Here is a 13,197-nt window from a genome sequence, read left to right as displayed (position 1 = left end):
AACTTTTAAGGATAAGTGATTCCACCCCTAAATTCATACCATTTATCACAGAGTTTGTAAACACGTAATTCTATGACAATCTATTCATACACTATGAAAAGCAAAGACCTGGCCTGATATGTCAGCCTTGTCATATCCTGGGCAGGTTATTGACTGTTTTAGAGTACCTGTCTTTCCACTGCAAAGGGATACTAGCTATCTAACCAGGATGTTTCAAAGGTTAGTGTTAAGATATATAAAGTTCTTGGTGCATAGTACGTGCTTAACAAATGCTGTACCAGGTTACACTTTCCTCACTAAAGTTGTCAGAAGCTAGGTCTGATTCTAAGAATTATATCTCTCTGACCCCATCCAAATTTCTCCTCTGGTTTGTCTAGATTTTTTCTGCCAGCTACTACTACTGTGGCAAACAGAAGGAGCATCTAGTCGGTCTCTCATAAGGGGAAAAATGAAATGAATTTTAATGTAGCTCAGAGCTTTAGAAAAAAATGTTTCCTATTCCTTAAAAATATGTAAATCTTCTTTAATACTTTTTACCTAATGTTACTGTAACATTACTACTATTATCATTATTATTATCACCTTTACTGCACTGGATTAGGGGTTTACAGTTGAATCTTTTGTGCTTGTGATTCACTAATTATTTTGGAAAGTATAAAGAAAGAATAAGGTATCTTCCTTGCCCCAAAGACCCTCTACCCTGGTTGAGGAGGCAAAGTTGAAGGTAGTTTAAGTAACTGGAACAGTGATTCTTAACACTGGAGAACATTTAGGAAATTTCAGAGTGCACTGATTGTGGTGTCCTGCTGGCATTTCATGGGCAGAAGCCAGGGATGCTAGGTGTCCTGGAATATCTGGGATAGTCCTTTACCAAGGAGGAATTGTTTTGTGTCCCAACAAACCATTCACATAGGCAAAATATTCACTTACGATATTCTGAGTCTGGAACACAACTACTTTTTACTTTTAACACAAAATGGTTTTTTTACATGATTTTAATCCACACTAATTTTTTCAGTAATGCTACCACAGTGTATACTGAAAGAGAATTGTACTTTGTTACATATGAAACCTTTCAAGAGTCATTCACCATTTTGGAAAAAGATTGTTTTTCTAATACAGTACTCCTGTATTCGTTTCCATATTGCTGTCACATTCGTGGTAATTCTGCATATATTGGAGGAAGCAGAGCAAACACTTAACAGAACACTTACTGTTCTGAGTGCTTTACGTGTATGCCCACTTAATCCTTACAGCAACCTGTAAGGTAGCTTCTATTATTCTTTTCACTTTCCAAGCAAGTAAACCAAAGATGAAGTAAACCGAGAAAGTTGAAATAACTTTCTCAAGGTCACACAGTTAAGTGATAGTAAAATCTAAAGTTTTGACTTGTTTTTTAATATACCTGCATACAAGCATTTGTATTTTGCAGTGTTTAATATAATTTTATTTTTCCTGTATGTTACTGATAAGCCATGACACTGGATTCTTCTAAAGTGTCTATATAGGAATTTAGTATATGTAGGTGTATTTAGTAAAGTGTGTATGTTGGAAGAGTATTTAGGAATTTTTTATCAGGATAAAAATACTTGTTAAAAATAGAAAGAAGTAACTTAGTTTTAAGTTAGTCAAAGAATAAAATAGATTGATGGATGGATAGAAAGCATAATTTGGATTTAAATAATATTTGTGTGGCATGCCTTGCTCTTTGGAAGCACACCAAGCATGCTCTCTCCCATCTTAGAGCTTTTGATCTTGGTGTTCCCCTCATTTGACTCCTCTCTCTCCATTGCCCCATATATCCATATGACTTTCTCCCTCCCTCTCTTTCTTCAGATCTCTGAGTATATGTTGTCTCATCAAAGAGACCATCCCTGGGCACCTGGGTAGATCAGTCGGTTGAGTGTCTGACTTCAGCTTGGGTCATGATCTTGCAGTCCATGAGTTCGAGCCCCACATAAGGCTCACTGCTGTCAGTGCAGAGCCTGCTTCAGATCCTCTGGCCCTCCCCCACTTGCACACATGCATCCTCTTTCTCTTTCTCAGAAATAAACATTAAAAAAAGGCTATCCCTGATCATTTTATAATATAGGAACTGACATTGCTAACACGCCACAGCCTCTTACCCTTTTTTTTTTCTCCATTGTACTTATCACCACATGACCTAGTATATATATGCTGACTTAGTTGTTCAATGCAAGCTCCAGGTAAAAAACCTTTGCTTTGTTCACTGCTGTGTCCTGTTATCCATGACAGTGCATGGCATACAGCAGGAGCTTAATAAAGTATTTATGAAATACAGGAGTGAGTGCAGAATAGACTTTGGAGAAGGGCTGAGATATTTGGCCTTGAGATATACTTTGAATGATTTAAATCTGACTTTTTCTGTAAAAAGTTTAATGGAGGTAGAGGAAGAGAAAGAGGGTATTCTAGGCAATGAATTCAGTGAAGGTAAAAATAGATATGGGACTGTCTGCTAAATCATAGAGCTGAGTGGAATACTAGCCTTTCAGGACCAGAACATGGGTATAAAGAGCAATTGGATCTGGGCTTGGAGTTGGGGATTAGGGTCACAGGTTGTCAATCTAGAACTCACATGGATGTGATGAGGCAGGTGATGCCGAGTGATTAGGTGGTAGCTTTGGAGCAGCAGACTGAGGCTGGCTTTGAGAAAAATTGGCCTGGCGGTAGAGGTGAGTATAGAATTGGAAGGAGAAAAGCCAAAGAAGAAGAGTTAAGCACTTATAAGGACTTAGGGTTTTGGGTCTGAGACAAATAATGATGTGATGCAGTTAAAATAAAACATGATATGTTACACACACACACACACACACACACACACACACACACACACAGGATAAGCCTGGGAGTTTAAAAAACTATCCCATAGTGGGATAGTTGTTATAATCCACAACTGTCTAATATCTATTTGTCACCATGTATCAGATGTTTTAAGTGCTCTGCATATATAATCTCATTTAGTCCTCATAATAACTGTTCTGGTTATTTGTTGCTATAAAATAAATCACTTCAAACTTAGAACTTAAAATATCAGTTTGCTAATTTTTTATTGTTTTGTGGGCCAACTGGGCTTGCTTAAACATTTTCACTTTGATTCCCTCATGTGTTGTAGTCAGATGGCAGCTAGGGCTAGAGTCATCTAAAGGCTCCATTGGCAGGATGAGTAAGATGGCTTCTTCACTCTCAGGTCTGGCTCTGGGGGGAATGGCTGACAGAGCTAGAGATTGTCCAGGCACGCATCTGCTCTCCCTGTCTCTCTCTCCCTTCCACCCCACTCCCTGCCCCCACCTCTCTTCAGCCTCTACCTAACATTAGCATGGGCTTTCTCATAGCATGGTAGTCTTAGAATAGTCAGGCTTGCTAGCGGGGTGCCTCAGGGATCCTAATAGGACATTCAAAGTAACCAAGGTGAAGACTTCAAGACTTGTGACAGCACTACTTGTTGGTTATAGAAACCAGCTCAGATTCGACATAGGGTAGGATGTCTCATTAGGAGGCATCTTTGGAGACTAACTACCCTAACAACCCAATTTTACTGGTGAAGAAACTGATACTCTAAGAGTGAGATCATTTGTCAAAGATTATGCACTAAAGGATTTGATACAAAGCCTATGTACTTAGTACCTGTATGAACTTGGAAAACCGTTTTCTCTCTCTAGGTCTCACTTTATGTGGAAATCAGGGAATTAGAGGAAATGATATTGAAGATGCTTTCCATTTCTCTCAGGGTTTAAGCCTGCCGATTTAGATTATAGGAGTGGGGATGGGAAGGAACAGACTAAACAAAAAGGCATTTTATAAAAGAAAACTTGGTAGTAAAGTTGACAGAGGGAAGGTGATACAGATGGGGAACACATTAGGGTTATTCAGAGATCCCGTTAGATGATTTATATTAAACACCTAATAGTGGCTGACTCACATGAAATGCCTGTTGAATGGTAGCAAAGAGACAAAGATTTCAGTCTGTGATACTGGGAGAAATCTCAACCCACTGACTGAAATGAGAGTGGTTATAATAGGAACTACTTAAAATCAAAAAATGGATCCATCAGTTCTGAAAAAGTTTGTGATGAGTAGCAGGGCATTTGACAAGGGAGGGAACTTACAAGTCGCTTGGAAATACAGTGCTGAAATTCAGGTTAGAAGCAGTCACTGAAGAGCGTGGCCTAGGACAGAGTCTTGTGGATATCCCAAGCTAGCGGATGAAAACAAGAAAGCAAAAAGGCATGGTCAGAGGAGTGGGTAGAAAACCAAAGCAGTTGACAGTCCTGGGATTTGAAGGAGATTAGAGAGAATACATCACTGAACACTTGTGAGAAGTTAAGGAGAGTGAGAAACAAGGAAAGAGGAACACCTTTTTATTCTGAAGGCAGTTTTAGTGACCTTTTGGGGGGGATTAATTTTTTTTATTTTGTAAAGGATTAAGAGGAATGTGAGAAATTAACACAACAGGTGTTAAGTGCAGCTGAAGACTTTGGGCGCCAAGGATCATTACACCTTCAGAGAGCCAGAGTAGAACATGGATGTTTCCTGCACTATCTAGAACAGATAAACCAAATGCAGGAAAACTGAAAATTGACAATATCAGCAAGTCACAGAAGCACAAATCAGTTAAGTGTGTTGAGATGGGGATGAGGTAGAACCAACAGAATTTTATGGTAAAATAGAGTAGAAGCTAGACTTTCCTCATTTTTTTATCCACAGGTCTTCTTTCGTATACAAGGTACAGAATAATATGACCCCAAATCAAATAGAAAAGATTGTTTTCTTTGAAAAAATTTAGATTTCTTAAGTCTCCTTACAAAAGGCATGATTATTCTTGAGATCAATGTTGTATTCCTCCAAGACCCTTGTTAATACCTTTCTTAACTTTGTGAGCAGTCATAAAAGTGTTCTCGTCTGGTCAAAATACAGATCTTGAAATCTGTACACCAAACTCTGCATTCTTTAACTATACACAGTGCATTAGCTTTCAGTCCACCCCCTACCACCAGATTCATGATAAATTATACCCACTTTTAGATTTTTAGGGTTGTGGAGCTCAGACACATGTAAAAATAGAAACAAAAGGAACTGAGAACAGCCATGCCCCACGGGTGAGGAAATGTATCATTCCCATTTTTAAATTCTGGACATTAATTGTATTTTATTATCACAGTATGCTTTTATGTTGGATGGAGGGAGAACTTTGGTTATATCTGTGTCACCAGGGGGAAGCCACTTGTCTTGGATTTGAGAGAAGGGGGTAGTTAAAATGCCTAATGGCCATTTTCAGACCAACTTTTATTTTGAAGGAAGCGAAGAAGTCAGAGAATATTAAAATGCATAGAAAGGACTCAGAAAAGGTTGGAAATCCTTATTTAAGAATGAACTATGAATTTTGAAAAGTTTTATGGTCTATATTCATCACTGGGAGAGGGAAACCCCATTCATCTTTTCACACGGCAGCCTCAGCTGTAGGGATTATCATTATTAAATGGCGTTTAGCAGAGGTGAAGAGAAAAACCTCCTCCCCAGAGATTCGCCCCTGCCAACCAATCAGGAAGCAGCCTGCTCTGAATCCACACCCCCCGCCCTGATAGACCCGGGGATGGAGTGTGATTGGTGCATAGTTGGGCTTTTATGGGAGGGGTTTCTTGTCACTCTTCCTGGCTTCCCCGCAGTTCCTTATTTGGTAGCTTTTGACAGAACTAGTCTTTCTTGCAGCTAAGCATCTTGACATACATTATTCATTAAGCCCTGGAGCTCAGGGAGAAAAAGATGCAGACCCTTAGATCTTTAGATATTTCTTTATCACATGAATTTTCTTTATTCAGAATAGTTGTAGAATTCTGTTCCATTCTGGAGTTTTACAGATGGCATGTGTTCAATGGGAAGACGGCTGGATGGGATCTAATGAAAGGCTTTCTTATGTATACTTAATTACCAAAAATCTTCAAAAACCCACACTCTCTGTGGCTTGCGGATATTGTTAAAGTATCAAGGTTTTTGAAAATATACATATTTTAGAACTAATTGTCTCTTTATATAATCAATCAAAAATGCCTGAAGCAAACTATTTACTGTCAGTGTCTTGGGGCTACATAAAGGTAAGATTTATTTAGCTCCTAATTGCTCTGATTACATAACTGATAGTTTTAATAAATTACTATGGCATTAAGCTTTAACAGTCATTTATTTTTTTTCCCTTAGATGTGAGTTACAGAAGTAACGTGTGTTTTTAGTGGTCAAGATAAGGAGAAATTGTATAACTTTTATTAGCTATAGTTTGCATGTTAAAATATCTTTTCATTGGTTCTTCGGTTTGTCATGTTGTATAGATTTGAATTGTGCTTTTAAATATGAAGGTAATCATACAAAATTAATGGAAATAAATTACTGGGACAAATTAATTATGCTGGTGTATGGGTTCCAATTCATATGTAGCACTTAAAGTTTATAAAAATTAATTTGTGGCTCTTCCTAAAAATATATCACTTTGACCCGATGAGTGTTCTTTTTTTTTTTTTTTTTTTATCTTCAGATACAAAAGCTCTAGGTGACATTAAAAACTGACATTTCTTAACTATTTGGTATATTATTAAAATGAAAACTGGCTTATCTACTTGTAAAACTTGAAGAAATATAAAAGTTCATATGATAACTTTTGTTAATCTCAGGAAATGAAGTAATACACTGAATTTACTAAGATTGTATTCCTTCTTGGCAAGCCTCATGCCTGCCTCATGATAATGCTAGCCTGGCGATCCTATCTCTGGAATAGAAGCAGGAGGTAGAGAAACGTTTTTCAGTCCTAAATGAAGCATCACTTCAGAATTTGAAATCTATTCTTAAACATTTGAGCCAATCACAGTACATATTTTTAAGAATCCTTTTCTGTTACTTTAAGGAGTCTCAGATTGAAATATTTTTCATTTTCTTTGTTTCTTTTTAGAGGAAAATATTCTCCTTGTTGTGAGATTTACTTGCATTCTAAGAAAACTTACTTCATTTTTAGTTATCCAAGGAGTCACGATTCCCCACTTCCTCTAAAATCTATGGATGGCCCAGATATATTTTAATTGTTTTTGAAATGTACAGACTTTTATTATTTGAATTTTGTTAGCCATTTTTTGGCTTAAGAAATTTTTAGTACGGAAAAGTATGGAAAGTAATAAAAGAAAATCCCATAATCTCCCTACAACTCATCTCTTAGCTTTTAGATACCTCATATTTGATATGTTTTTGAAGGGCTTCATATTTGAATTATGATTATGAACAAGACCTCCAAGAATGTAAATAAATAATTATAGTGCTTATCTTTTTGAGGAAAATTTTTGCTTGTCCACCTTGTTTATGTTTTAATAGTATACTGCTAAAAACACCTAAGGACAAATATAAATATATTTATTCTTATGCATTTTGAAGGATTTCTTTTTATACAGCCAATGCAGTGCTTATTTTAGCTTTTAATGCTGATACACACCAAACTTGCAGTGTATCACAGTGCAGCATTTTCAAATGATTTTTAGTAGAATATTGGTTGGGATGGGGTGGGGCGGGGTAGGCATTTTCTTAATGCATGACCTTTACCACCTTCTTAATTATACACTAAGAGAATATAAAATGCAGCCAGTACATTGGCATGAATACAGAATTACAGGGATTATAGTTAAGAATACTTTATATGGAAACCAATTTGACAATAAATTTCATATTAAAAGAATACTTTAATTTTTTTTTATTATTTAATCTTGCTTCCTCAGCAGTCTTAAATGTAGAACATAAATTGGAAAACTGGAGTTTAAAAGCAAAATACAGAACTTATTTCAACTGCATTTTCAGCTTCCTTTATGCTTTACATGCTGCACTCATTCTGATGCATAATGAGAACAAAGGGTTTGAAAGCATTCACTTAAATCTTAATCTTTTTTTTCACTGTTGGAACAATAATTCCATATATTATTTTGTACTATTAAAGCAAAAACAATCAGAAGAACTCATCAGCAGCAAATATGTCGAGGTCACTTTTTAAAATATCTAAATGCTCAATTAAATTGTTTTGCATTTTCCAACCAGTTTCTTTTTTCTTTTGTAAAATCAGTTCTGTCTTTTATCTCTTCTAAATCTATAAATTGAGAACTGTAACAATGTTCTAGGAAAACCACATTTTATTACCTTTTCTAATCATTTTCGTCATGATAATTTTGTATAGTTAACCTAGTAAATGGTATGTAGTTATCTTAAAGTGAGAGACATTCCACTTACGTTTTAAAATGATTGTTGAATCGTTCAGTGTATTGTTCTTTAGCACAGCCAACCACACACTCCAAAACCATATTGTAAGATCAACTACCAGTTGTGAAAGCATTGATGGTAATTTTTGTGATTATTAATTTAGCTTTCCTGAAAGTTTTATATCAATAGCAAAAAAAAAAGGGGGAGAAGCAATTTTAATTCCTTTTAGAAAATGCTCTTCTAACTTAATGACTCTTTGAAAACTGTCTTTAATATCCCATAACCGTTCCCTTGGGAAGAAAGAATTGTTTAAAATACTGTCTACTGTAATCATGTTAAGAGGAAATGTTGCCTTCCTAAGAGCACCTGACAAACCCTGGTAGAGATATAGGTGTGCACTGAAACGTTTCTCCACCCACACTTCTGGGTTTTGAACAAAAGCATAAGAGTAGTCTTGGAGTATATGTATATGATGCAGATACAATCAGTAGATAATGCAACCTGAAATTTATCCATCTGTAGAATAGATTTCCTTTCACTGGTGTTTTTTGCCTTAGTTATACCTGTAGTGACTGGCTTTTTTGAGGAATTACATAAATGAACTGCCGGAAAAATTAAAATTCATTATTTATATTATTCCAGAGAATCCAATAATTTGTGTAGCACACCTGCAGTTACCCTGTACTTTTTCTGCAGGGCATATATGGCAACATATTCCTTATACCAGGTTGCTTGCAAGTTAGAAGGTAGTTTTATGGAAAAACTGGGTCCCTGTCTAACTTTTCCAATTGTACCCTCCCCGACTCCCAAGCTTGCATCATATTTTACTTACATGGAGAGAAATGCATGGAGGGCCCGTGGACAGCAGCTGCTGTAGAGACTGAGAAGGGGGGCTAGGAATAGCTGAAAGCCCCTCATAGCCCCCCACCTCCTCTATAAAATAGACTTTGCCATGCAGGCAATTGTAGCATGGACAATTTCAGTTCAAAGAGATATTTCATTCAGTATATGTTTTAAATGTTTAGCAGACTCTCTTTGGCCTTGTTTTGCCTAAAGAGTAGATTTTTTTGAGAGTTAATTTCATTAATTAAGCAAGGATTTACTTGTCTTTGGGCCTTGCATGTTGAATTATTGTTCTATTTTTGAATCATGATGATTATCTCCTATGTTATTAATATCCCAAATTACTTTTGGGAATGGGTAGGGGAGCTAGATATTTCTGTGTATTTTTTGTGGGCATAACTATAGCTAAATCTTCGATCTGTCCTGGAGTGATAAAAATCAGGTATCTATAAAAGGCCCAGTGACCTGGGAGATAGAAGGAACTCACTGAGGAGCATCTCCTATGTGCCTGGCAAAAAAAAAAAAAAAAGACACTTTCTATTAACTCATTTAATTAGTTAATAGCTTCTAACTTTAACTCAAGAAAATATAATATCATGAAAGATGGACAGAAAATGTTTTGAACACTATCATAAATGTCTTCCTGAATATTCTTAGGAGGCTGCCAGTTTTTCCCAGGATATCAGAATGTATAATACTGAGTGAAACCAAGCAGCAGCCTGTTTTGTATACTGCCTGATGACAACTTAAAATATATACATATAAATGTGAGAAATAAGGCATAGATGGAAATATAGGTAATTATCTATGGTTATCTCTGAGCAATTGGCATATACATGATTTCTAATTTTTTCTATATAGCTTTCTAGATTTTCAGTATCATGTATGCATTAGAGACAAGTTATTAAGAAAATACATGAACAAAAAAAATGATCTTTATGTTCCTGAGTTTGAGAATAAGCTCCTTAGACCTGTAAATTAACAACCAGAAAAATTTATACTGATTATGGTCAATTCTTCAGTTTTCTCTACAGGAGAATATAAATATACATTTCTTACATTCAACAGTCTGTTGAAATATTTTTATTGATCTTTTGTGATAAATTCCTGTATCTAATCTACATGGTCAATAAGATGGACTTTGGAAGTGATTTGCCAAATTATCTTGAGTTAGGACACCTTGGTATAAATTATCCAGGGAAGCACGTTTTTTTTTTTCTTAAATTCTAATAAACTCAATACGGAGTTAGAAATTACATTTCAAACATCACTAAATAGTAAATTCACTACTCTCTTTTTTCCTAGATTTAAGTGAGAATTTATGGTGAGATTCAAAATTTTAAAGGCTACTGAATATTAGAGTAAAATGTGTTTTGACTTTTTTTGATCAAGTATCTAATAGTAACCCACATAATACAAAAAAAATATTGGTTCTGTTAAGATAATTATTAAGGCATATTTAAATTAAAGGCCCATTTGGGCTATTTTGGTAATCAAAGGGCAACACTTTAAGAAACAGCTGATGGATGGGAAAGCATAAAGTCTGAGAATTTTGGAATTGGGTATTGCCATGTGATTGTTGTAAGTTAATTCCAGTGTTTTTTAGGATAAAATAGTCACCATGGCATCAATAAAATACCTTGTGAAGAAATGAAGTTGCATATTGAAAATGGACCTGTTTTGTATTTATGTGACTTTAGAGATATGGATTGGGAAATCCCATGGATGCTGAGAAACAAAAAAATCTTATACCTTCTACTTGGAAAAACTTTAAAAGGAAAAATTATATACTTATCAATTCAGATATTTCACTTCTCCATAATTCTGAAAGAGTACTCAAATCTATTCACTTTTGCGTTGGGGTAAAAGATATTTTAACCTCTGACAAGTATACATACTAACTTCTGCAAATGACAAATTAATTGATAAATCATGTTCTGTTGTGTGGCAGCATATTTTGTGTTTATAAGTTAGGGTTTTTTTTCCTTCTCTAAATACTAATAATACACCTTAATTTTTTTTTCCTTTTTTTTCCCCCTTAACTAATGTCCTTGAGTGTCTAAATCTGTGTGGTCCAGTATGGTAGCCACTAGCCACGTGTGGCTATTTAAATTTAAATTTAAATTAATTTACAATGAAATAAAGTTCAAAATTCAGCTCCTCGTTTTCACTAGGTACATTGCAAGTGCTTGATAAATGCATAGGATTAGTAGCTACTGTAAGGGACATCTCAGATTCTAGAACTTTCCAACATTATAGAAAGTTCTATTGGATGGCACTGATCTAAACTGTCAGGACAGTTTAAAAAATCTTTGGGCATGTTTTCTGTATGTTACAAGTATGTTTATGTTACCTCACTTACATTTTCCTCTTCTGTTATTTCATATCATTTTTCTGTTTTTCAGTTTAAAAGGATGCTTAATCGGGAGCTCACCCATCTCTCTGAAATGAGTCGGTCTGGAAATCAAGTGTCAGAGTATATATCAAACACATTCTTAGGTGAGAATAATAATTTAAATGCAATTTAAAAGTTTTCTTTTGTGGTGTTTGTTTTTGGAGGTAGATTGGGGGCACTAACTCATTTTGGAAACCACACAAGTGCTAAGAATTCCATTTGTTTTCATTCATCCTGTTAGTAACTTGACTATCTGAGCCTCTAAGCTTTGAAATCTAAGGTAAAAGTACATTTTTTTTTACTTTTATTCAGAAGTTCAGGGATTCTCTGGATTCAAGTTGTATATTGCCAATTTTTTCAAAGCACTAAATGTAAAATGTATTTTATAGAGAAATCTATGCATGCATTCAACAAGTTCTTGTTAAATGCCAGACATTGCTGGGCACTGGTAATGATAAATTAGAAAAGGTCCTTGCCATCAATGTGTTATAGTCTAATGAACACCAAGCTCTAAATAAACTACAACTGCTAAAGAAAAGCTTGCTGATAATAATAGTTGAGAATGCTTTGTACACCACCCCACCCTACATCCACAGAAAGAAAATTCAGTTGGTGAAAGTCAGTAGTGTGAACATATCCTTGATTTGAATGTACTTTCAAAACAAAATTGCTGTAACATCTAATTAGCATTTTCACTAAACAGACATTTATTGAACACATGCTATGTGCAAGGATGAGTTAGAGGAGCTCACTGCCTTGAAATAGTGGATGAGTAAACTGAGGCGCATCTACTTAGGTCTTTTATTTGAAAATAACAGTTGAATCTGACAATTATTTATCACATGCTGTTGGTGGTTCTCTGTGCTCCCCTTGTTATATCATAACCGTTATCTCACTATGGTACAGAAAATATAAAATAACAGAAACAATCTAAGCCATTCAAATATATTGTGTTTATCCTTACATTATGACCCATTTCACTAAGCCCTTAGGTTCACCCAGTGCTGTTTTTATGATATTTCTGTATGAAGTTCCTTCCTTTTCAAAGTAGGTATTAAAACTGGAATACTTAGTGGGCAAGAGCAATTTCTAAGCCACTAAGTGATTTCAAATAGGGACGGAGTTGATGAACAGTTGAAATAACCAATATGTTTTGCTTTATCCAACTCTGCTATCATAAGTCTTGCAAAAAATTTACTATGACATTCTATCCAAGTAGTAACCACTCAATACATTTGATGTTAATTATTTTGCAGTGGGATGTACTTGCTCAATTTTGTGCTTAAGGGTATCATACATAGTAAGTCCACATCAGTTGTAAATACTCAGCTTCTCTAAAAGAAGTGTTTCTTGAAAACATTTTATGGAACATACAATGATTAATTAAAACCTGTTCAGTTATGGATGTTATGATTAAAAAGTATTAACTCACATTGAATTCATAGTAAATGTAGAACATTTTCTAAATTTCTTAAGATAAGCAACATGAAGTGGAAATTCCTTCTCCAACTCAGAAGGAAAAGGAGAAAAAGAAAAGGCCAATGTCTCAGATCAGCGGGGTCAAGAAGTTGATGCACAGCTCCAGTTTGACAAATTCAAGCATCCCGAGATTTGGGGTTAAAACTGAACAAGAAGATGTCCTTGCCAAGGTAAGATGATTTTAAGGACTGTGATCATATTATGCAGGGATGCTTTTTAATAAATTTTGATAGATTCTCTTT

The 13,197-nt window shown here is 35.2% G+C and overlaps 1 protein-coding gene across 3 annotated transcripts in view; it reads left to right on the top strand.

The window, feature by feature from the left end:
- The window catches only part of PDE4D (phosphodiesterase 4D), a 563,022-nt gene that overhangs the window by 532,983 nt on the left and 16,842 nt on the right, over positions 1-13,197 (top strand). For all 3 annotated transcript variants that reach the window (XM_043590836.1, XM_043590826.1, XM_043590845.1), the window contains 2 exons: positions 11,487-11,580; positions 12,953-13,125. In XM_043590836.1, the coding sequence (XP_043446771.1) occupies positions 11,487-11,580; positions 12,953-13,125 (267 nt within the window). The remainder of the gene's footprint in view (positions 1-11,486; positions 11,581-12,952; positions 13,126-13,197) is intronic.

Source organism: Prionailurus bengalensis, chromosome A1 (genome assembly GCF_016509475.1).
Source record: "Prionailurus bengalensis isolate Pbe53 chromosome A1, Fcat_Pben_1.1_paternal_pri, whole genome shotgun sequence".
Taxonomy (NCBI): Eukaryota; Metazoa; Chordata; class Mammalia; order Carnivora; family Felidae; genus Prionailurus; species Prionailurus bengalensis.
The sequence above is the reverse complement of the archived record's forward strand: the minus strand, read 5'-3'. Positions and strand labels throughout refer to the sequence as shown.